Source organism: Crocuta crocuta, unplaced genomic scaffold, assembly GCF_008692635.1.
Source record: "Crocuta crocuta isolate KB4526 unplaced genomic scaffold, BGI_CrCroc_1.0 scaffold124, whole genome shotgun sequence".
In the NCBI taxonomy this organism is placed as follows: Eukaryota; Metazoa; Chordata; class Mammalia; order Carnivora; family Hyaenidae; genus Crocuta; species Crocuta crocuta.
The window spans coordinates 7,901,145-7,925,054 of NW_027551573.1; the positions used below are offsets into that span (position 1 = coordinate 7,901,145).

Below are 23,910 nucleotides of genomic sequence, written 5' to 3' on the forward strand. Positions count from 1 at the left end.
GTCCGTCCTTGGTTTAAAAAAAAAAAAAGTTACTCTTCTGGTGGCAGATGTCGATTACGGGGGAGGTTGTGCAAGCACGTCCTAAAAGTCCTCTGAAACGAAGTCTTTTCAAAAAACTTAAGTGAAGAGATATCGTCTATAAATGCATTTATTCTTGTGAATAATGGTGGCTAACATTTTCATAATGGGCCGGGCATAATTAACTCACTGAATTCTCCCAACAACCCTGTGGGGTAGGTCTCTTGTAATCCCTCTTTATAAAGAGGAAATTGAGGCTTATAAAGAGGAAACTAAGGCTTGAGAAGTATGGTGTATGACTTGGAACACAGCGCTAAGGAAGTCAGAACTTGAACCCAGGCAGCCTGGCCCCAACGTCTATGCTCACAACCAGCAGGCTTCCTACAGCCCGGGAAGGTGGAGTCAGGGGTGCTGGAGGGGAGTGTACTTTTTACCGAACTGCGTTTTGTACTATTTGAATCTTTAACAGGTGGACATGTCACGATTTTTCAAAATGGTATTTTAAGTAAATCCCAGTTACTGAGAAATAAGAGAATCCTGACAGGTCTGGGCTGGGAGAGATGGGACGGGACCTCTTCTCAGAGGCTGAGGAAATATGCCCTAAAGCCACCTCAAAGAGATTCCCTGTGTGGACAGTTTCTGCTTCTTTTCCACGCTGCGGCGGCTCTGGTCCTCAAGCCCCATTAGCTTCCGCCTGCTCAGCACCATTCCTCTCCTGCCTTCCAGCGCAGACTCCGCCCCCTTGCCGCAGGTTGGACATGTGACCCCAGGTTGGCCACAGTGATTGGCTCAGGAATCGGCTCCGGCTCTAAGCCCAGCCAATCAGAATCCTGCTCTGGGCTTCCGCGGGCAGATCCTTTTCCATGCGGTTACGGGGCTCAGAGGAGCAGCAGCCGCTTCACCGTGACAAAGCGGTGGAAGTATAAACTCCGAGAGGGAGGACTTCATTCACACCCTGGCTCCTCTCCTCTCAAAGCCAGCTCCCAGCCTGCCCGCCCTGCTTTGGTTACGTTCCCATCGAGTTGGATGCTGACTAATAGAAACCCACAACTCAAAACAAGGGAAGCCCTGACCCAGTGGTTAAGCGCTCCGGTGCTTAAAGAGATCACGGTGGAGACTAGAATCCTAGCTCTGCCACCTGCTGTGTGATCTCAAGCAAGTCAGTTAGCCTCTCTGAGCCTGATGTGCTCCCTGAGCTCACTATCGAAACCAACAAACCAAAACCAGAGGCCCTGGAGGAGGGGGTGCCAGCTGGGGACCAAGCCGCAGAAAGGCAGACAGCTGGCCACTCCTTCTTGTCCCTCCATTCACTGTCTGCCCTGAAAGGCTGTCCATGTGACCCTCAGCAACAGTTCCCCGGCCCTGTGGTTCCCAGCGTCTTCAGCCAATGGGGTCTCAACAGGATGCAGGACAGGAAGGAGTGAAGCCAGGTTATCATATTTCCCTGCAGGGTCCCCACAGGCTGGCTGCATCCCAGAGCAAAGGTCCCTCAGGGCTCCTTCAGGTGGCTCCCCTAGCTCCACCCCTCTGCTGCTGAGGGTGACTCTCCGCCCCCACTGCAGGGGCAGGAGCCCCCACACATTGCTAGCCCCGGATTGCCCACACTTTGTAAATATTCCCTCAAATGACCCAGTCTGAGTGTGTGTCATCTGTTTTCCCTGGGACCCCGACTAGTTGACAGTGGTCCTTTTCCTATTCTTCCTAGGCCCCCGTCAGATAAAATCCTGCTCTGTGGAGGACGCTACTCCAGGGTCCCCGCTCTGGCCACTGTCCTCACTTCCCTCCAAGCTTCGAGCCTCCAGCAGTCCTCTCCCAATCTGTTGCACCCCAAACCCTGAAAAAGGACCTGCCAATGAGAGGCAAGCGACTATTTGCATCTGATGGACAGTGGCCCGAACAAGAGGCCCGCAGGGTCACATCTGGGCTCAGGAAACGTCTAGAGAAGCAAGCCACGGATCTCTGCACACCAGAACAGGTACCTGAGAGCGTATATTTATCGAAAGATACATAGAAATGGACAGATGGCGCCTGGCTATAGATACGGGAGGCTCCGTTAGAGAACCGTGTGGGTATGTGTGGATTTGCCAACGGCAGAACACGAGGTCTCCACCTCTTCGGTCACAACCGACAACACATAAATGCCCGATCTTGGGAAACCACGGTTGTTTTTGTGGCTGGGTTCCCTCTCCAGAGGTTTCCAAAATGAGAAGGCTGGTTTTGGGGGCAGTCTTTAAACACGTGTGTGCATCTTTCTAGAGAAGAGAGAAAGGGGGCAGGGAAGACGAGAAGCGTATTTTCCCGTTGCGTACGGCAGAGAAGACAGGACTGGTTTTGGGCAAGGACGTGATCCCACTCGAAAGGCATGAAGGAGAACACTCCAGAGAGGACGGCTAGGGCTCCTAGGTTGGGACGTAAAAAAAACACAACAGCCAGGAGGGTCACGCGTCTGCAGTCCGCTGAAATCCCTTGTAGCACGTTACAGTCGGTGAAGGGCAAAATAAAATCAGAATAATACTAAGAGGTAGCAGCTGTTTATCTTCTCGGAGATTTCGAGGGTCTCTGGAAGCGGGCCAGGTAAGGGTGCTCTCCTGGAAGAGACCGGGGTGGGGCACGGTTCTGGCCAGGGGCTCCCCCAGAGCTGGGAAGGGTGTGGACCAGCCTGCGTGGAAACCGCAGCTTGGGAGCCCAAGCGAGCCTCCGCCAGCCCGCAGGCCGCTTCCAGACCCAGAGTCATTTCTTGGGTAAGTTACGCAGTCCTCACAACATATAAATAAAAGTTTAGTTCTGTGTTTCCATAGATCTTCTACATGGAGGCTAGCTGAATATTAGTGGAGTAACAATAATTATTAATAACAATAATCATCATAATAACAATAATTAATAGAATAATAATGCCTGGGGGACCGGGGGAAGGGGGTCCTTCATATGGCAGGGGTGGGGCTTCCCGGGGAGGGGTCTATGTCTGGTAAAAGTGGTGGTAATGGTGGTGGTGTTCGTGGTGGTGGTGATGTTCGTGTCTCTGCACCGCCTGGCCGGCCGGGCTCTCATACACCACCACAGCGGGCAGGTCCCTCACGCGGCCCCGCCCCACGACACTGCCGCCCATGGCCAGCGGCGCCTGCGGCCCCCGGCACCCCTGCTGGCTCTCCTTGGCTCGGTGCTTGTGCTTCTTGTGCCCGAGGGGTGCCAGAGTGGGGAGGAGGGCCGGGCTGGCGGCCAGCTGGGCGGCTGGGGACACCCCAGGGACGGCGGGGCCCAGAGGGGGTTTGCTTCTTGCCCCTCTGGCCACGTGGCCCGCACCCACGCTCTTGCCCTGGGCCTTGGGGGACCTCACAAAGTGCTTGCTCCCGTCCTGCGTGCCCCGGAGCCGCTGCTGGACCTCCGAGACCTTGGCGAATGGGGTGTCAAGGAAGTGGAAGGAGCCCGGGTCCGCGCCTTGGGGCTTTCGGTGTGGGACGTGGATGGCTTCCGGCTCATGGGAGCGAGACCGAGTGGGGTTGGAGGTGCGGGGGGGCAGCTCTGACTTCTGGGCCACTGACGGGGAGCCTACGGACCAATTTAACAGATATTTCATGAGCAGCTACTGCGTGCTGGCGTTGCCCTGTGCCCCGGACACCACCCCCACCTCCAGTGCTCCAGGAATGCTACCTGTTCTGACAGCCCCTCTGCCCGCCCCTCTGCCCCTCACTGCCCTGCAGAAAACTCTGTGGAATGGAACTGTGCCATCTGCTAAGTGGGAAGGACAGCTTCTTTGTCAGGTCCTTCAAATGAATCCATTCCCCTTCCAGGAGGTGGACGAAAAAGAGAGACAGAGCCCCCGCTGACTGTCTGAGGTCAGGGTAACGCAAAGGAAATTCAGGCATATTCCTTCCCGTACACAGGTGACCAGCGCAGGATTCCCCCCACTGGGAGGAAGGGGAGGAGCAGGTTGGGGGTGTGAAATTAAGTCCGCTGCCTCTTCATGGATCTTAGCGAGGCGTCAATGGATGTCAACAGCTGAGGGCTGAGGACGCCAGGGCTGTATCTTGCTAAGCTGACAGGGGAAGGGGCGGGGCGGCCTGGGGTGGGGCACGCAACTATTGTTTTCACTGCATTACGGGCCCTAAGATACTCCTTGATTTTGTTCAACTTTGTGCCTGCCTTGTCTTTTTAATGTTTTTAATTTAATGTCATCTCCTCCAAGAGGACTCTCGAACCCGTCCCATCAAAGCCGTGCCTTCCCCCAGCCCAGGGGGTACAATGAATGCCCCCCACCCCCAGCCCCCCGACAGGCGCAGGAAGAGCTCCCTTACCAGGCCCAAACTGGGACGTGTAGTTCTCTATCCCGGCGAGATCTAAATAGTGGTTTCTCCTCTCAATGTTCTCATCCACGCAGTGGTGGTCGCAACCAGACTGCTCCAGACGGCTGTCCCCCTGGAACCTAGGACAAGGAAGCACGTGAGCGGGTGGGCACCAGGCCCCCTCCCCCGGTAGGGGAGGTCCCACAGTCTACTGGGGTCAAATCCTTCTGAACCTTCCATTCATTTCCTTCCTTGGGAAGGCGGTGGGGGAATGGAGTGGTCATCTCGGCAATCCGTGTCTGCATTTCCTTCCCTGACAGTGGAGATAAGACCTCTGGCGGCCTCCCTGGGCCTTCTGGGAGGACCAGATAGGTATCTGCTTTGCACAAATCCAAAGTAGAGGTGAGAGGTTACTGGTCAAAGCTTCAGAATGCCCCAAAGTCAGGCTTCGAACCATGTGCGCCCACTGCAGACAAGAGGCCTAACTCCGGAGCTGGTTCCGCAGCGGGTGTGGACAGAAGTCCCCAAGCCACTGCAGCAGAGGGCGGCAGGCTCTGAACCCCGCCCCAAAGCCAGGAAGGGCCCTTACCAGTGTGTGTGTAGGAAAGAAGGTAGGGACAGAGGAGCCCCCCAGGGACCCCATATCTCCCACTGCAGGAGTCCGGGCTCCTGCCTCTCCCCTCCAAGGCTCTCTGATCTGCCGGCCCCACCTCGTCCTCCCCGCTCCCCAGCCACAGGCAGCCTGCACGCCTGGACGCCTGGATTCCCAGCCCCCTCCCCACAACAAGCCGTGGCCCTGCTCGGACTGCCTTCTCTCTCTCCCCTCTGGGCTCCTGTTTCTCACACTCAGGTCACTTCCTTTCCATTTCACAACACATACGGACACCCCGCCCCTGCCTCTCCGGGCCACTGATGCCTCCTCACGCCTCCCACACTGCTCTACCTCTCTTCTCTTCCCTCCCTCCTTCCCTTCCCTCCCTGCAGGCAAGGAAGTAACAGGTGGAAGATAACTGCAGCCTTACAATTTCTTTTTTTTTTTTTTTTTTTTAATGTTTTATTTATTTCTAGGAGAGAGAGACAGCGTGAGCAGGGGAGGGTCAGAGAGAGAGGGAGTCACAGACTGAAACAGGCTCCAGGCTCCGAGCTGGCAGTCAGCACAGAGCCCGACGCGGGGCTCGAACCCACGAACCGCGAGATCATGACCTAAGCGAAAGTCGGAAAGTCGGACGCTTAACCGACTAAGCCACCCAGGCGCCCCTGCAGCCTTACAATTTCTTAGCCAGGATTCTGAAACCCAAAGAGCCCGGAAGACAGTGATTTTCTATAACCTGCTTGACAGCCACACCTGCCCTAAGTGGATATGTAGCTGTAGCCTTTGCATCGCTTCACGTGGATGGTCGTGCGTCTCTGAGCAGAAACGTCCGTGTGCTAAATCCCAAGGTGCCGCCCAGACACCAAACAGAATAACTACTCTGGGAACACCTTTCCTCAAACCTGGGGAATGCTGAATTCCAAAACCTCCCTGGTCCACAGCATTTTGGACGAAGGAATGTGGACCTACATGGAGTTAATTTTAAACACTGAGCTTGATTTGTGAGCCTGTCCTCTGAAATCACTGGCCAACTCCCCACCTCCCCGAAGAGAACACAGTCGGGAGCCCCCGTTCAGAATCCCTCAGATGCGGGCACACAGCTGGCGCTGCATACGTGCTCAGGCGCACCGGGCTGTCGTCCCCCACCCCACCCCCCAGGGAACCAGCGTACCTGAGCGGGGCTCGCTGCCTCTTCTCCCAGCTGTGCAGCTCCTCGGCGGGCCTGGTCTCTGTTCTGGGCCCCGTGCTCTGCAGGTCTGAGTCCCGCCCGAGAAACAGCCAAGTGAGCTGCTGGCTCCTGGGCACCGTTCCTGTCCCTGCGCCAGCTTCCTGGCTCTGCTCGGGTCTTCTAAGCTCCCTGGCGTGCAGCCCTTGACAAGTGGCCCACAGCAGCTCGCAGTGGCCGTGTGGAAGGGGTTCTCCCAGCCAGGACCAGACAGAGGGGTCTCAGAGCTTCTTGTCCCCTTACCGTCTCCCCCGCCAGACTTGCCTCCCCTACCCCCACTCCTCAGCTGGCCTTGAAGGCCGTGCCCTGCCCATGCTCATCACAACACACGCCCATGACCCCCTCCAGGGCTTTGCCTACACAGGGCCCCCCACCTGTAATCCCTATCCTGTCCAGATCCCTCGCTTTCAAGGACCCACTCAAATCCTGCCTGTCCACAAAGCCAGTCCCAGAGGAAGCCCCCGGGACCACTCCTGCTCCTCCCGGGTGGGGCTGTGATCCTTCCAGAACACTGGGAGTGGACTGGCCCCTATGGCCTGGGCGGCCCTCCAGCCCCTCACCAGGGTGATTGAGAAGGATGCCCTTCTTGCCCTGACTTCCATCGGGGGCCACGGTGAGCTTCACCCGGAGGGTCTTGCTCGACGTCGGGGAGTGGTTGACGGAGGAGTCGACCACCTCGTAGATGGTGTGCAACAGGCTGGTGATGTCCTGCAGCGGAGTGAAGCAGAGAGCCACCCGGGCTTCAGACACAGCGCCCTTACAACCCAGGGGTCAGAGGGCCTGGTGAAGCCCCCCGGTCCCCCCCAAAGTCAATACCAAGGCACAGACTTGCCTATGAGAGGTTCAGCTGAGAAGGGGTCCTGGGACGCAGAAGCAAGGGGGAAGGGAGCAGTGGGTGACCTGAATCAGCAGGAGTGGGCATGGCCAGCCAGGCTCCGTCATACTTGGGCCCTTGGAGAGACTATGTGGACTCACCTCGGCAAACTCTCTCCCTCCGTGGTTGAGAGCTGCCCCCCCACCCCCCACCCCCGCCCCAGGAGTGCTAGATCCCCAGGGCTTCCTGACTCTTCTGTAAAGGCTGGGCTGGCTCCCGGGCACCAGAGAAAGACTTATGGTGGGCGCTGGCCCCCACAGCAGCAGGTGGACTTAGAGGCAGGTCAGGGATCATTGGTGGGAAGAGGGGCACCCACAGCACCTGCTTCATTGGGGTCGGGTGAGCCCCTTCTGAATCAAATGGAAAAGGAGACGTGTCCCTAAAGATGAACTATGCTGGGAGAACGTGACCAAATCTCATCTTGTCTCTGGGCCTCAGTTATCCCCTCCCCTAGAACACTGGTGTCCAACCCAGGCTCCGAGAAACCTCTCCAACGCTTCTGACCGGCAAATGCGGGGGTAAACAGGGTCACCCTATCTCTGGGCATGGGCTAAGGCCATTTGTCCGAGGGGAGGCCTCCGGCTTTAAATGATGTAGGAAATGTCTGGAAATGGTGTTTGCTCCCTACAGGTCAGGCCCACAGAAGGCCAGTCATCTGCCTTGCGGCTGTTCATAAACACAGACAGGCTCGGCCCCCTCTTCATTCTGCACCCATAAGCCCTTCAGGCAGAGCTGGACAGAGGTGACTGCAGGCACTAGTGGCTCCGACCTACCACAGCTGACTTGCCCTGTGGCAAGGCGGGCTGAGTGAGGGTCACCCTGGAGTTCCAGAATCTCCTGCTAAGTCTTCAGAAACTCTGATGCCGGACACTCCTTTAATTTTTCTCAGCTCCCCATTTTCCCCATCTCCCCAGCCTCTGGCGACCGCCAGTCTACTTTCTGTCTCTATGACAGTCTATTCCGGATGATCACACAGTATTTGCCTTTTTGTGACTGGCCTTGTCGTTTTAGCGTAAAGTCCTGGAAGTTTATTGCTGTTGCAGCATGTGTTAGAAGAATGTCCTTCCTTCTTAAGGCTGAAAAATACTGCATTGCACGGATACGTCTATCCATCCGTCAGCGGACGGACCCTTGGATGGCTTCTGCCTTTTGGCTACTGTGAAAACCTCTGCTGTGAACACGAGTGCACAAGGATCTCCTTGAGACCTTGCTTTCGGGTGTGTACTCGGAATGGCCGGATCACGTGTGAATTCTGCATTTAGTTGTTCAAGGAGCCTCCAGGCTGTTTTCCAACTCCAAGCAGTTGCGCCATCTTACATCCCCACCGACGGCGTGCAGGATTCATTGTGCCACTTCCTTGGTGGCACATGGTACTTTCAGTTTTGTTTTTTTTTTTAATTTTTTAAATGATTTTTTTTAATGTTTATTTTTGAGAGAGAGAGAGAGGGAGACAAAGGATCTGAAGCAGGCTCCGTGCTGACAGCTCAGAGCCTGATGCGGGGCTTGAACTCATGAACTGTGAGATCATGACCTGGGCTGAAGTCAGATGCTCAACTGACTGAGCCACCCAGGCGCTCCCCCCACCCCTGCGGTTTTGATTAGCATGTCCTAATGATGAGTGAGGTCCATCATCTTTTCACGTGCTCACTGGCCATTAGTTTGGACACATTATCAAGCCTTTTGCCCATTTTTAATTGAGCTGTTTGCTCTCCTGTTGTGAAGCTGTAGTTCTTTTCTTCGTCTGTAATATTAATCTCTCCTCAGGAATGTGATTTGCAAATATTTTTCCCATTCTGCAGGCTGACTTTCACGCTGTTGATCGTGTCTTCTGATGCACAGAAGTTTTCAATTTTGATGTAGTCAGTTCATCTATTTTCACTTTCATTGCCTGCGATAACTTAATTATTTTTACGTTTATTTTTGAGAGAAAGAGAGTGAGTGTGCGTGTGAGCCAGGGAGGGGCAGACACAAGCCTGAGACAGGATCGGAAGCGGACTCTGCATTGACAGCAGCGAGCCCGACACGGGGCTCAAACTCATGAACCGTGAGACCATGACCTGAGCCTAAGTCGGACCCTCAACCGACTGAGCCACCCAGGCTGATAACTTAATTCGTAACAACACCTTCTGCGGGGCTGGGCTGGAACATAGGTGGAAGTGGCCAGTTTGAGACCCAGGCTTGCTGGCACACTCAGCAATCTCAGCTCCTCTGGCGACGGCTGTGGGGGACTCCCTTCTTCCCTGGGGCTGCTCTGCACAGCCACGCTTGCCCCCTCCCTCTTAGGAAGCCCAAGGAGGTGTCAGTATCTCCATTTTACAGAGGAGAAAAGTGAAGGCCTCCAAGGCGTCATCCCAAGCAGGGGGCCCAGGGATTCCGGGTCTAGGAATGGGCTCGCTCTGGCCATCACAGCTGAAAAGTCCACTCTGGCCGGCACAGGGCCCAGCACACACAAGTGGCTGCCTGTGGGTATTTACTGCACAAATGAGCAGGCACTTTCTTCTGAGGTGGGAAGTTGGCCGAGACGCGAGCTCCGGGCTGCAGCTGCAGCACAAGAAACGTGTGACCAGATTGCCAGAGAGTATGGAGGGGACTGGCATTTATAGCCAGGTTTGAGGCGTGGCCTTGGGGCTAAAAATAGACCAAGGGAAAGGCGAGGCTGGGCTCTCCCTGGACAGGAAGCCAGCCTCCTTGCTCCTCGGCAGAAGGAAGGCACAGTCCAGGGGTGGCCTCTCCAGGCCAGGCGGGAGCACCCTCCTTGGAAACCCTCACTTCCCTGCTCTTCCTCTCTCGTTGCCAAGGGTAGAAGAAGGCAAGATGCGGAATCAGACAGCAGTGACCGCCAGCAGGCTCCTCTGAGGCCTCTGANTATGATGGGCATGTGAGGCTCCTCGGCATTTCTGCACCAGAAGGGAATGAAGAAGGCGGCTGCCAGAGACAGCACGGTCTTCTGCACACGTCAGGAGGCAGAGCAATGCCACCCCAGCCCTGAGAGGCCCAGCCGGGCTGCCTGCGTGGCCTCCGCACATCGGCGGGGCCTCCGCAGCCCGGCTCGGTTAACCAGGTTTCCAGGCTGCAATGTGTTTCCCTGCGAAGATAATTACACCACAGCTCCGTGAGCAAGCAGGATGGGGAAGAATAGCGCCTCTCACTCGGGAAAAACCATAACCCCTCACACAAAGCGTCATGGCTGGAGGGAACAGGGGTGCACCTGAACCATCCCCAGCCTCCACAAGCAAGGTCTCGAGCCAGGGAAAGTTTTCACTGCTTCCCCAAGTACCCAGGCCCCTCTCAGGGGCTTTGCCTACCCACGATCCACTCCCCCGTCCCCTAAGAACAGCACCTTGATTTTATTTTGTGAGCCGAACACACGTTCACGTTCAGTCTGGGTGGCTCATGTATCAAATCACCTCCCCCGGGCTCCAGAATGAGCACATGGCCTGGAATAGGGCATCTAAAGCATCACATGCTCATGGCGAGAACGACTGGGGCAGAGCCAACTCGCATGAGGCAGTCGGAGCCAGCGAGACTGGGTTCTGGAACTTCTGAGTTGGGAGGGGTGCCGAGAGTCTCAGGTAGAGGGTCAGATGTCAGCCACCAGCCTGCTACTGGCCCAGGCAAAGGCTGCCAGACAATAAAGGAACACAGAGGACACAGAGCCATGAAGAGAGCTAGTCTTGAAGACCCTGAGCGTCTGGATCCAGCCATGCCTGAAGCCAGTGCCCTGGACCACGTTTCAGTTACATGAACCAATATAGTCTTTTTTTTTTTTTTTCTTTTCCTTAACCTATAGTAGTTTGCTGGGGATTCCGGCCTTATACCCCAAGAGTCCTGAAGGATTAAAAGTCACTCACGGCTCCTTCCCTCACCCTGTTCTGACATTCCTTAAGCCACGGCTGAGGAAGAGATGCCCTTTCTTCAGCCCGGTCTCCCCTCTAGCCGCTTCTCCTGCATCACCCACGAAGAAGAACATCTGTAGCCCTGAACCTGAGATAAGACAGCAAAGCTTCTCTGGGCACACCCTGGCGTGCCAGAGGTGGCCAGCCACGCTTGTCTTGGACCCCTCACACATCTGGAAACCAGGGCCTCCCGGGGACGGAGAGGCTGTCACAGAGGTACAGTAGGAAAAGGAATACGGAGGCAGAAGGGGTGAGAGCCCGCTGCAGGGTAAAAGGGAGGCAGGGGCCGCAGTAATTCCGACTGGGTCACACCCCTGCTTCAACTGACCCACCAAGGGCTTCCCTTCACACCAGGCGGGAATCACAGCCAGGGCCTGGCCTGCCGGCTCCCACCGCAGCACGTCTCCTGGTGAGCCCGCCAGCCTCCTCCCGTCCCGGACACGCCCGAGTGCTCCTGCTCTGCCCAAGCCCGGGCTCTGCCCTCAGCTCCGCACGCCACGCTCGGCTCCAGGCTGTCTCCCCTGGGAGGCCTCCCCGGACGCGCCGGTCCCTCTCTGCTGCACTGTTTATTTCCTTCACCGAGCACGTCACAGCTTGCAGCTGCCCTGTAACTGTCGGGGACCTGCCTCCCGAAGCGGCTGCCCGAGCCACAGGCCGGGAACCACGTCTGCGCTGCCCATCCCCGACCTCGTGCTCACACCTGGGGCAGGGTGCACGCGCACAGGGGGTGCTCGGCCTTCACACAGAGGCGTGTAAGAAGGGTGAGAGGCACACAGGGAGGAGAGAGGTGTGGCAGGGGGGCTGAGGGCAGAGACACGGGCGTTCGGAGGGAGATGGGTGAAGAAGAACAGGCCTGGGACACAGCCATGCACGCAGCCACTGACATGGCCCTCGGTGCCAGGGGTGCTCGCTCCTGTGCGGGCGCAGGGGGGCCCGCGCCTGGCCTCTGTGTGCCCCCCGGCCCCAGCTCCCGGGCAGATGGGCTGAGGTGTGGTGCCAGCTCCAGCCAGAGCTCGGGGACTACACACAGGAGGGGGCGGGACCTCAGGCACTGCCCCTCCCCCTGACCTTCCCCTTCTCCAGTGGGAGCAGCGCTGGGTGCCCGGGAGTCCGGTCGCCCCTTCCTCTGTCACCTCTGCCCACTCACCAGGCAGCTCTGGGACACCCCTCCAGAAGCCTTGCTCACCTCCCCGCGCCCCACCCCTGCCCGCCAGCCTGCCCATGGGGGCAGCACCGGCCTTAGGAGAACAGAGGGGCAGGAGGGCTCGAGGGCGTGCACTCACCTCACGGGTGACCTTGCCATTATTGTCAAAGTCGTACAGGGTGAAGGTCCACTCCTGCCGGCTGTCTTCTTCCACCGACACATCACACTGTAGCTCCTGGGCGTGAAGAGACGACACGCGGGCGTGGCTGGAGCACCAGGCGCCAGGACCTGGGGCTGCCGCCTCCCCGCCGCCCTCCCCAGACCTTGTGTGAAGGAAGAGCACAGTGACCAAGACACGAGGGGTCGGGGAGGGAGGCCAGGCGGGCACGGGAGGTCCGGCCCAGGGAGAGATGCCCGCAGGGGTGCCAGGCAGCATCTGGGTCTTTGAAGGCAAAGGAAACACCGGGGGCGCGAGTCAGGGGTCTGAGATGAGGCTTCTTTGTGGCCTCAGGGAGCCTAAATGTGGACCAAGGGACAGAAGTCACTGGAAGACACAGGGCCCGGTAATGGCAAGCCATGGTGGGACTCCCAGGGTGGCCCCCGGACCTGGCAGGCAGGAGAGGGTGAGTGTGAGAAGGCCCCAGAGGCCAGACGGTGCTTGGCTCTCCATGGCTGGGTGACCCAGGCATGGCTTCCCTGTGCCTCAGTTTCCCCTCATATACATTGTGGAAAAGGATAGTACTGTTCTCCCACCCCACAGCCCCTTGGCTTCCCCCTGCCGCTGTGGGGGACAGTTCCTGACCTCCCACCTCAGGCACCCAGCTCCTGTGTCTGAGCCCCAGCCGCCCCGGTGGCGATCCACCCATTAACCCACTGGTACTGGCTTCCCTCCTTTCCTGCTCCCTGGGATCGCCTCCCAAGCCCTTGCCTCAGGGTCTGCAGGGGCAGGACTGGAAAAGCGCAGAGGTGCTTGGCGCACAGAGATATCCAGTTGACGGCAGTAGCCACTATTGTCTTTGCTATTACGCTAACATACGATGGACGTAATGTTAACAATGACTTCACTATCATCACTCATGCAGCCCAGCGTGTCTGACTAACCACAGGGACCTGAGCTGGGAAGCGGTGAGAGCTCTGTCACTAGCAGCACGTATGCAGGGGCCAGCTGAACATCACATAGAAAGTTCTAGAAAGGTTGGCTGTTTTGGAAAAGAGATTCACAGGATATTCTCTAAAGACAAGCAAAGATGCTCCCAGACCATTCTGTTCCACATCTTGCCTCAGCTCCCCTCTCCTTCTGCGGGAAGACAGGCGCGGCTCCCCCAGAGAGGGGTGGTGCCTGGCCCCGGAACACAGGCGGAGATGTGCCCAAGCGCGGCCTCCCTGCCCCCAGCCTCCGCAGCTCGAAGCCAGTTCCCTCCAGCAGTCCTCGGGCGGCCCACGCTGAGTTCAAAGTCAGCCTTCCCTCAGTTGTGACATGCCCGTCTGATACCTGCCAAGTGCCCGCTCTGCTCTGCGAGGCACTGTTTCATGTAGCACAGCACTTGCCCAGCACATGCGTGCGCGCGCGCGCACACACACACACACACACACTCGCACAGCATCTACCCGATTCCTTCTCCCTGGCCTGTGTGCTCAGCTCTAAAGGCAGCTCCGGGCTGAGTAACTATCCCCACCTCCCTCAACCTCTGCCATGTGCATCTTTTGTCCCCATCCCCCAACCCCCGACCTCGTGGGCCCTGGGTGAGTCCCAGGCAGTCGGCAGAGACCTTTCCAGAAACAGGCCTCCAGGCAAGCGAGACATCTAGGTCTGAGCCTGCCATCTGCTGCTGCACTCAGGGGCCCCTGCTTTGCCAACCATGCCCGGAGGACACTAGGGACTCCAGGGGGCTCAGGCAGAAGCTAACAACTCCAGCCCCCCGCACCCACTGTGACTAGGTTGTGCCTGCCTGCCTCGGCGCCCGCGTTCAGGGCCTGCCCAAGTCCAGGGCCCGCTGTTACCCATCTCCCGGGCCACCCCCCGCCCCCACTGCGCAGCCCCCGCCGTCACTGCTCGGTTCAATGCAGCCTGTCATTTCCACGCAACACGTGGCACTGCAGGCCTCTGGGCCTTTGCTCCTGCTGTTCCCTTGGCCTAAAGTGCTCTCCGTACCCCAAAGGCTGGGCGTCGTGACCTCTCGCAACATCTGCTCGTGTGCTCAGAGGCTCAACTCGGACCCTCATCCTCTCCACCCCGTGCTCACAGCCACTGCACTGCACTGAGTCCATCACTCCGCACCCCTCCGCCCTGACTCAGGCGGCCACCCCCTCCACGTGCTCCCAGGTCCCCGTCGCATCACCGGCTGTACCGTTACCGGGTCTGTCCCCCTCACCCCACTGTGCTCCGGGAGGGCAGGACCACCCCGGCTCGTCCCTGGGTCCCCTGGTAACCAGCAGGTGTCAATTATGCTCGGTTGGAAGGAAGAAGGCTAGTGCTTATGTGATACCGAACCCCCTTGAGGCATGTTAGGTGCATTAACCCACCATACTTACAACACCCCGAAAAGATGGACGCTGTTCTCCCCCCATTTCAGGGGCGAGGCCAGTGGGGCACTGGCAGGGCTAGGCTTTGAGCCCTAGCCTGCTGGTTCCAGAGCTAGGCCCTCGTGGCCCCGAAGAGGAAAGCAGAGAAGGAAGAAGGGAGGGGTTGGGGGGCTGGGAGAAGCTGGGAAGCCCCGTGCCGATGGGCCCAGCTTTTACTCTCCCCACCTGGCCCTGCTCGGTACACAGCAGGAGCCTAATACACTGCTCGGGATGGGCAGGGCAGACAGACGGCCAGCTCTGGGAGGGCATGTTCCTTTTGCCGTCCACCACACAGGGAAACTGAGTCCCAGATGGGGTCAGGGACCTGCCTCAGGCCTCCTGCCCCCTGGTCACCAGCCCATGAGGAGAACATGCCCAGGAGTTGGAAGGAAAGGCTTCTCTCACTACTGAGGAAACCTGGGGCCCAGAGGGGAAGGCGGTCACCTCGTACAGTAATGGCTGCGCCCCCGTCCCCGCTCACATCCCTCCCCCAGATCGCCGGCCACAGCCCAGCGGGAGCCTCTGACCCTCATCCCGCACTGCACGGCGAGGGGCCAGGGCCGCGAGGGGTGGCCACAGAGTCCCCAGACGCGGCAGGACACGCCTCCCACGGAGGGCCGCTGTCCACACAGGAGGTGAAGGGCCTTCACGCCCGGATGGGCCTCAGTCTCCCTCCTCGAGAAGTACCACTGTGGGGAGAAAACCCGCCTCCCCACACCAGGAAGGGAAACTTACTTCAAATTTCAGCTGCTTCTTGGAGCCCGGGCAAGATTCACTCGTCTTCTCCTTCCTCTTCTCGTCTGCACTGGCCAGCCCGTCTGTCTTCTCGGGAGGCAGGGCCACTGCGGGGACAGCACGGGCGAAAGCATGAGGACAGTCCCCAGCTGGGCCTTGGGGCCACCGTGCCCACCGGGGCTTTGTTCCGGGGACCGTGGGGGGGGCCACATCCGTCCCGCCTGTGTGCTGGAGTCCAGACCACTCGGTGCTCACGAGGCCCTGGTGCTGTCCCGGGCCGCCCGAGGGGACAGCCCTCCCAGGATGCATCCGTGCCAGGCACTCAGATTGCCGCGTGGGGCCTCCGAGGGCCCCATCCTCTGCGCCAACTCTGCAGCTCAGATAAGCAGCCTGCAGCCCGCCAGGGCAGCGTCAGACCGGAGAGGGGCCTCGCAGGCCATGGCCGCTTGCCGCACACACTCACTGCCTTCGCTGCTGACACCCCGGCCGCCTGCCCGTGCCCAGCACTGGTGTGTGGTCAGCAGAGGGAGGGACACAGGCGGCGTGTCGCTCTCTCAGCCGGGAGGTTAGTCTCTGCCCTGGCCCGGAGCCTTCTGACATTATGTGTGACCTGGGGAGGGTCACGGAGCGCGTCCAGACACCTCAGCACGCCTGCCCAACTGTAAAACGTGGATCATAACAGTCCCCTCCCCAGAGGATTCTCATGTGGATTTCAGGAGTATGGCTGAGAATGGCCAAGGGCCTGGGGCCAGCGCACAGGGTCCTAGCCATTAGCAGTAACGGGGGATGACAACCCCCCCCCATGACGACTCAGTCTCTTGGGAATCGGCACAGCTGGTAGCTAAGTTTTCTCAAAAGTGAGGCTTTTGGAATACAAAAAAACACAGACGCATCATATCAAACACAGGCAGCCGGGATGGGGAGCAGGACGGAGAGGGAGGAGCTGAAGATAAGGACACTCTGGTCACCAGGCCAGACAGGCGGGGACAGGAAGGCCATGGCGGCCACGGACTGACCTGGCTTCATCTGCAGCTCCCCTCCCGGCTGGGCCTGTGTGCCCTCATCTCTCAGTTCACTCCGGACACACCCAGAGAGATGCGGGGAGCCCCCCTGGCCCACGATGCCCCCACAGCAAGACGACGATTCCCTAGAGCTGTCAGGGGTCCAGTTGGTGACCCAGTCTCTGTCACAGACCCCGGCTCCCTTCCAGGGCTGACACAGAACGCAGCCGAGGAGGACAAACCTAAAGGGAGACCCAGCTCCTCAGCGGCCTCCAGGCAGGGGACACTGGATGGGCAAGGTGACGGATGCTGGCCCTCCTGGTACAGTGGATGAAGCCAGGTCCTGCCCTCCCTGCTCCTCCAAGAGCAAACACTGCAATGGCCAGGAGGTGTGCCACTCCAGGGCGACCCGAGCCCCAGGGCCATCAAGCGGACAATCGGCCAGTGACCCAAAGACAGCCAAGCACACAGCCCGGGCAGCCCTGACTCCCCCAAACTGGGGTCCCACTGGGCCAGACCAGCCGCCATCATGGGACCAGACAGGGTACAAAGCAAAGTCACTTCTACGAGGCAACAGGGAAGTAGGCACTGCCATCACCTCTATTTAAAAGGCGGCAAAAAGGTCTAGCAGCTTGTCTGAGCGAGTCGGAGAGCTGGGTGTCTCTCCGTGCCCAGCTGTCTGCTCTAGGAGCCGCCAGCAGCTGCAGGGGGTGCAGCTGAGCTGGACGGGAGTGTCCTGGTTGAGGGGACTGATATTCTGGGTCCATATCCTGACCCTGCTGCTGACTGGCCTGGGCAACTTTTTTTTTTTTTTACAAACAGTATATTGCCAAGTTAGTTTCCATATAACACCCAGTGCTCATCCCCACAAGTGCCCTCCTCCATGCCCNGCCTGGGCAACTTTGGGTAAGGCACTGGACGTCTCTGGATCTCAGTCTTCTCGTGTGTAAAATGGTGATGAAATGGTTTCTTCCTCACAGTGAAAAGAGTACACACTTAGCACTGTGGCTTACAGGCAATAGGTGCTCGGTAAATGCTGGCTTTTGCAAAAGATGGAGAGGAGCCACGATCCCAGCTGATAGCCCAGATCCAAATGCTCCTCCTCACCCCCAAACCACCCCCCTGTAGAAGCCATGGTGCTCTCCTGACCTACAACATCTTCTATTCAGCCCCCCTGCGGGGGTCTGTAGGGGTGGGGGAGAAGAAAAAGAAAGGAAAACAAAGGCCAGCCCCATCTTCAAAGCCGCAGCCTCCCTCCACAGAGGTCCTGGCTGGAGATGTAAGCCAGCCAGGCTTATCGAAGCCAAACTTCAAGTTCAAAGAGAAGTTATCAGAAAACCACCTTCAGGTTCAACATTGCCTTTCAAGTTCCACTTGATAAAACCCAAAGAAAAGAAACCTCTGTCCTTGCTCTCTCTTTTTCTGGAGCACCCCTCCCCACATACAGGTCTTCCTCACCTCCCCTCCTCTCTCCTCACCCGGGACGGGAGGGTGGAAAACGTGCCCCTCCACTGCTCACCCTCTTCCCATGTCTTCTCCAAGGACGAGTGTGGTCCAGATTGTCTTCTCTTCACCAGGGGGTCCCTCATCCCATCCCAGCTCAGAAAACCACCTGGACACCCATGGGGCTGGCTACCGACGGGCAGTAACTGGGAGTCACCCTGCCCCGGAGCCCTGGGGACTGTGAACAGGGACAGTCAGCACCCTCTGTCCCCACCAAAGGCCCTTCACCCGGCCACTGCCCCTGCCCAATGGCCAGAGGAGGCACCAGAGAGCTGGTCAGAAAGCCTGGTGGACCCCAGTGCCAGAAGGAGGGACTGGGACTCAGGGTCCTGCTTCCACACCCACACGTGAACCCTCTCAAACCAAACAACATCACCCAGCACCCGCCTCGCCACCCCTGGGCAGAATAAGCTGCCCTCTGTCCATCGCCCCCTGGGCTTTTGGGCACTCACAGCAAGGGTAGAGGGTGCTCACCTCGGGCCACCAAGGTCCCACCAACCAGCAAAGACAACAGCATTTTTGTCGAGATGGGCTTTGGCTCCAGATTTCTAGCCCCTCCTCTGTCTCTTACTCCTGTTCAGCCCAGCGGACTTTTGGGGGACATAATTTGAGAGGGACTTTGATCACTCTTTAATCAATCACAGTAACAAGAGGTGATGCTACTAACTTGAAAGAAGAAAGGCGTACTGGAGGAAAGGTAGGAAAAGAAGGAAGGAAAGGGATGGACTAAGGAGGAAAGCAAAGCCTTCAAGTTCAAAGGCCCGCAGTCTGGGTTTATATTCTGGGTCCATATTGCCTGTGAAGGACCTTTGGATGATAGAGCAGGGGCTGGGAAGCTATGCCCTATGAGCCAAACGCAGCCCACCCACTGCCTGTTTTTGTAAATAAAGTTTTATTGGGACAAAACCACGCTCAAATGCACTGTGTAGGGCTGCTTCATTCTACAACCGCAAATTTCAGGAGTCACAACAGAGACTGTAGGGCCCATAAAGGCTTAAAAGATGTCCTCTCCTGGCCCTTTACAGAAAAGATTGTGGGGGCACCTGGGTGGCTCAATAGTTAAGTGTCTGACTCTTGACTTCCGCTCAGGTCATGATCCCGCAGTTCGTGAGCTCAAGCCCTGTGCTGACAACGAGAAGCCTGCTTGGGATTCTCTTTCTTCCCCTCTCTCTCTGTCCTCCCTTAAAAATTGATCAATCATTAATTTTTTTTTAAAAAAAGAAAAGATTGTGAACTGCACTTAGGTAAATGCAGCCCTTCTTCCCCACTAGGGTACCCAGATAAGCAGGATGCAGGCTGGATTTTGCCTGCTGCTCACCTGCTTAACTGGAAACTCTTGTGCAGTATACAACCTGCCCAACCATACACAGTAGGCATGGAAGAAAGAAAGTGTCAACTCTACTTTCTTAAAACCAATTCTCAGCTCAGATGAGTCTGGGTATGGTGTGTGGAGCTCCTTCTCTTTGGAAACTACTCCCCGTCCTTCCTCACACCAAGGCTGTGAGGAGCCTGCTGGCTGTGTTTACTAGATGATGGCTCTCTCCCACATTAGCTCCCAACCTGGCATCTCTCCACCCCCAGCAACTGCCAGATTAAATGCATTACTTGACCATCTTCACCCGGCTCCCTTTGATGTTCCCTTCTCAAGCTTCAAAATACCTTTTGGAGGGAGATCAGACAGCATTAAACAGAATTACTAATTAATTAAGCAAAGTTAAATTTTAAACACTGTTTGTTGTGTTAGCCAAAAGCCTGAACAGAACAGACTTTTTTCCTCCACTGAGATCAAAGACAGTCTCTTCCCTGTCCCTCCCCCAGTTTAAAAAGAAGAGGGGGCTGGGGAGGAAGAGAGGGAAAGAAGAGAGTGCAGAGGAGCGCCAGCAAGCGAGGAAAGACCCAAGTGGAGACGATCTTCGGGGGTGATCATGGGGTCTAGACGCCCAGCTCCCACCCCGCACCCACAGTCCCAACGGGGGGGCATCCACAGCTCATTTGGGGCCGCATGCCGGGAGAGCCACGGTCACTCTCTCAAGACTGTTTAGCCTGGCAAATAGCAGGGACCCAGTGGGCAGGATGGCAAGGCCCACCCAGCCGGGGTGCTGACAGCTGGCGCCGCCCCAACGGTGTGAGACAGGGGCCTCGGAATAAAACATATCCGCCTTTCCGAAGCCCAGCCCTCCCGCAACCCCGCCCTCCCTGGCACCCAGCTAGGACCCGCACCTCCCGGGTCTTCCCCAAGGGGCTTGGGTCATTCGAGAAGCAGGTTATGCGCTGTCCAACTCTGGCGCACTCCGTTCACAGGCTGGACCTCACATGCCTGCAGATTGCTGGTGACAGTTTTCAGACAGCTGGCAGAGAGGCGTCTTGAGGGGGTTCCTTCCTCTAATTTGCACAAATGTGTTTGTTAGGAGCCAAGTGCGGTCTGTCCCCATGCGGACTAGCACTTCATTCTGCACGGTCTGATCCGGGGTCTCCTGATAGCTTCGCAGGAGACTGTCACATCCCAGCAGCCGGAAGGCAAGTCTCCTGGGGGCCGGGGTCCTGCTGGCTAGTGCCCCTGGGCTGCCCAGAGCACACAGCATGCGCCACACAGGCACAGGGCAGCCATCTCACCCCGTGTGCTGAACTGACCAAATCCCAGAGGCAGACACGAGAAAGGTTCTGTAACAAACACACCATGAATTCTGGCTTGACTGAGACCGGGACCCGGAGTGAGAAAGGGGAGCACTGAAAGAGGCAGGTCTCTTCTGAATCCCACACTCGGGCTAAAATCCAAACCCTGGATGATACCAGCAAACGCCAACTTACTTTACCGCCATCTAGAAAGGCCTGGTGGATAGTCGACTTTGGAAGCAGGGGACAAGTTCGAAAGACACCTATGACCGCCTTGGCCCCGCCAAAGACCAGAAACTACTAACGGTCAAAGGCATGGCCCCCTCAGCCCGTTCTTCCCAGTCGATACGACGTAAGACTTAACGCAAGCCAGAGTTTCCCTGCTGAGATTGGACACCCGCCCCAATGTCCCCACAGGGCTTTCTCAATTGTCCACGTACGGATGACCTGCCGCGAATATTTTAGTCTCGGGGCAGCTCGCCAGGATGCTTGTGACTCCCCAGCCCTCCACCAGCAGCTGCTAGAGGGAATGCAGATGAATTTTAATATTAGCCTATGCCAAATATAATTAGGCGGGTAAATCTGCTGCCAGTAAAAAGAGAAAGGTATCGGATGTACATTCCAGGCCAAATGTTTTCTTGTATTATCTGCACGAGGCTCTCCTCACGGAACGAGGGCCCTTACAGACACACAAATCGGTCTGTCAAAGAGCACGGCGGTGGGCTGGTCAAGTTAGTGGGTGCGTGCGTTATTCCATGAGGGCCCCTAAATAACACAGGCAGGGTGGGTGGCTGCGTGGATCTGACCGAAGAGGAAACGAAACTCGAAAAGCAAACTGGATCAAGCCATTTCCCCACTGACAATGACCTGCCTGCTGCAGTCTCTCAGCCCTGTCTCCCGACGGAATTGCTTTCCAGGTTTTGACCCGGCCGTGCTCTCATGCTGTTATCCCTACCAAGAACACTTGTCCTGGCCCTCCAGCTCCCGCTCATCCTTTGGGTCCTGAGCGTAGGCCTTCCGAACCTGGGAGAAGGTGTCTGCATACCCCAAGGGGCCAGGTTAGGGTTCCCTACTCAGTAAGACTCTCTTACACCACCGTTATCATTACTTGGTCAATTCTAGCTTCCCGCTGTAGCCCCAAAGTACAGTACAGCGCCTGTCATACCACATCGAGGGGCGTCAACATCATCATCGTCATCATTATCAAAACAACAGTTAGGAGCATCACCAGGATTTGAACCCAGAAGGTTCTAGAAACAGAAGAACTAAAAGCCTAGTTTCCTGGCTCCCCAGTCACTGGTCCCTCCACTCTGTCACATAATAGTGGACACCTGTCCCTGCCTGTCTTGCAACCATGCTCCCCTTCTGAGAATAGCATCGGGGCTTCCTCTGGTGGCCGCCCCCCCTCCCATCTCAGTCCACGTGGTTTATGGAAGGCTGTTTCGACTCCAGCTTCGAGGGTGCACCCAGCACCCAGACCCGACGTGGTGTATTTCATCCTGACAGCCGCTGTGGCTGCTCCCTTGGTCGGTACCGAGGGAGAGTTCATCCTGAAGTCGATGGAGCAGAAGCTTGTGGGCCCCTCAGCTGCACGGGCCCTAAGCAACGTGTTCACATGGTCGTTTGGTTTTCTGACACTCCGTTACCATCGCTGTCTCTTCCTGTTCTGACTTCCGTACCTCCTTCTCGTGTCATACAGTGTTGGAGTGAACACAAGTATTTCTGGAATTGAGCTGGGGCGGTGGGGGGAGGGGTGAGTTGGAGATATACGTATTGAGGTTTAGTGGGATAGATACATAATTTGGCTCAAAGGCATAAAAAGAATTGTATAAAAGAATAAGTCAAAAAAAGAATCATGTATTCTTTTTCTTATAAAAGGCCCCCAAACCTGGATACGCTTTAGGTCCCACAAAACCTAGACCCACCTGTGCCAGCAAAGTGAGCATCAAACTTTTGCAAGACTTACTGAGAGGTGGGAGCTCTCTTTCACCTGTGATGGCTGAGCTTCATAGGATGTGAGCGCCCAGAGCTGGGCGGCCATCCTTCCCACCTTACCAGGAGAGGCCCACAGACGGGCAGAGGGCATAGGTGACAGAGGGGGAGGGGGAGGGGAAGGGAGGAAAGCAGGGAGTGTGTGTGTGTGTGTTGATGACACAGGGAGGGGGAGGAAGGCAGGGAGTGTGTGTGTGTGTGTGTGTGTGTGTGTGTGTGTGTTAATGACATGGCGAGGGGAAGGAAGGCAGGGAGTATGTGTGTGTGTTGATGATACGGTTTGAGCTTCTGGATCCAGCCAGCCCTTTTGGGGCCAGATCCACCCCAGGAATTTTCAATATCATGAGCCAAAGCTTCAGCGAATTTGGGTTGAGTGTCAAAAGAACCCAGAGAATCCTGACATAACTATCCATCACTCTGAGCCCCTGCTTGTCATGGAAAACCACCACCATCGCCAAAACGGGAATTGACATGATGCAGCATTCTCCGAGGGAACTTCTGGCACTTTCCACCAGCGGGTGTCTACCCCTTCCTGAGACCAGAAATGCCAGCCAGGGTGTTTTCCTTCACTATCCGGCCTCCCCAGGGTGCATTTTACCATAGGGAGATTTTATTTAAGGACCGGTTATGACTAAGGGGAAAGAGGAGAGGAAAAAAGAAAAAAAAAAGAAAAAAAACAAGCCCTTCCCAACAAATAGCATTCTGGCCTTTTCCGTCATCAGAGCATAAGGTTGATGGCCACTCTGCTTTGAGGTCTGACTAGGCTTGAGACGAAACATCTGTTCAGGGAGGGAGGGGGGGAATGCCTTGAGAGGGAGCAGGAACGAGAAAAAAAGTCTTTTTGGGCTAAAAATACCATGTCCCTTCCACTCGCCCTCCGTCCCCGCCCGAGTTAAAACATGTGATGAAATCCAACTTTTAAAACCTCACCCCGAGCTACTTGAAACTACTAAGGCCTCCTCAGTGTCTGACACAAGTCAGAATTCCCACTTTCCAGCTGAGCTTTTACGAAGGGCGGGCTTGAGAGCGCGGCTGTCGCGGCCACCGCCGGGCTACGGGAGGACGGCCGCCTGGCCCATACTCGCAGGGGTACAGGCTCTGGGCTGAGACGCGCAGCCAGGGGGTATGGCCCGCCTGCCCCCTGTCGGGGGGGCCCGCTGCTCACCGGTCGTGTCCTCTTCCCCTCGGGCTTCCGAGAGCCACCGGCCAGCCCCGCCGCCTGACCGGCCCTGCCTGGGAGCCATCTGTGGCAACGTCCTTAGAAGTCCCCTCTCCCTCTCTCTCCCGCTCTCTCTCCCCCCCAGCTGCTCCCTGACCTCCAGACTCCGTGTCCAGCTGTCTACTGGACACCTCTACCTGGATGTCTAACAGCCATCTTGAATTCAGTATGCCCCCAACAAAAAGTCTCCACGATCACCCACCTCAGCCTCCACCTGCCTCCGCCTCCACCCTCCTCAGCCTCCACCCCCCTGAGC

General features: G+C 57.1%; 1 protein-coding gene across 1 annotated transcript in view; it reads right to left on the reverse strand.

Moving 5' to 3' along the window:
- Positions 1–132: 132 nt before the first annotated feature.
- The window catches only part of NKD1 (NKD inhibitor of Wnt signaling pathway 1), a 102,459-nt gene continuing 78,681 nt past the window's right edge, over positions 133–23,910 (reverse strand). The window contains exons 7-12 of the mRNA XM_077751292.1: positions 15,327–15,433; positions 12,169–12,264; positions 6,676–6,823; positions 6,062–6,146; positions 4,311–4,438; positions 133–3,564 (exon numbers count right to left, since the gene is read on the reverse strand). Coding sequence (XP_077607418.1) covers positions 2,975–3,564; positions 4,311–4,438; positions 6,062–6,146; positions 6,676–6,823; positions 12,169–12,264; positions 15,327–15,433 — 1,154 coding nt within the window. The 3' untranslated portion in view covers positions 133–2,974. The remainder of the gene's footprint in view (positions 3,565–4,310; positions 4,439–6,061; positions 6,147–6,675; positions 6,824–12,168; positions 12,265–15,326; positions 15,434–23,910) is intronic.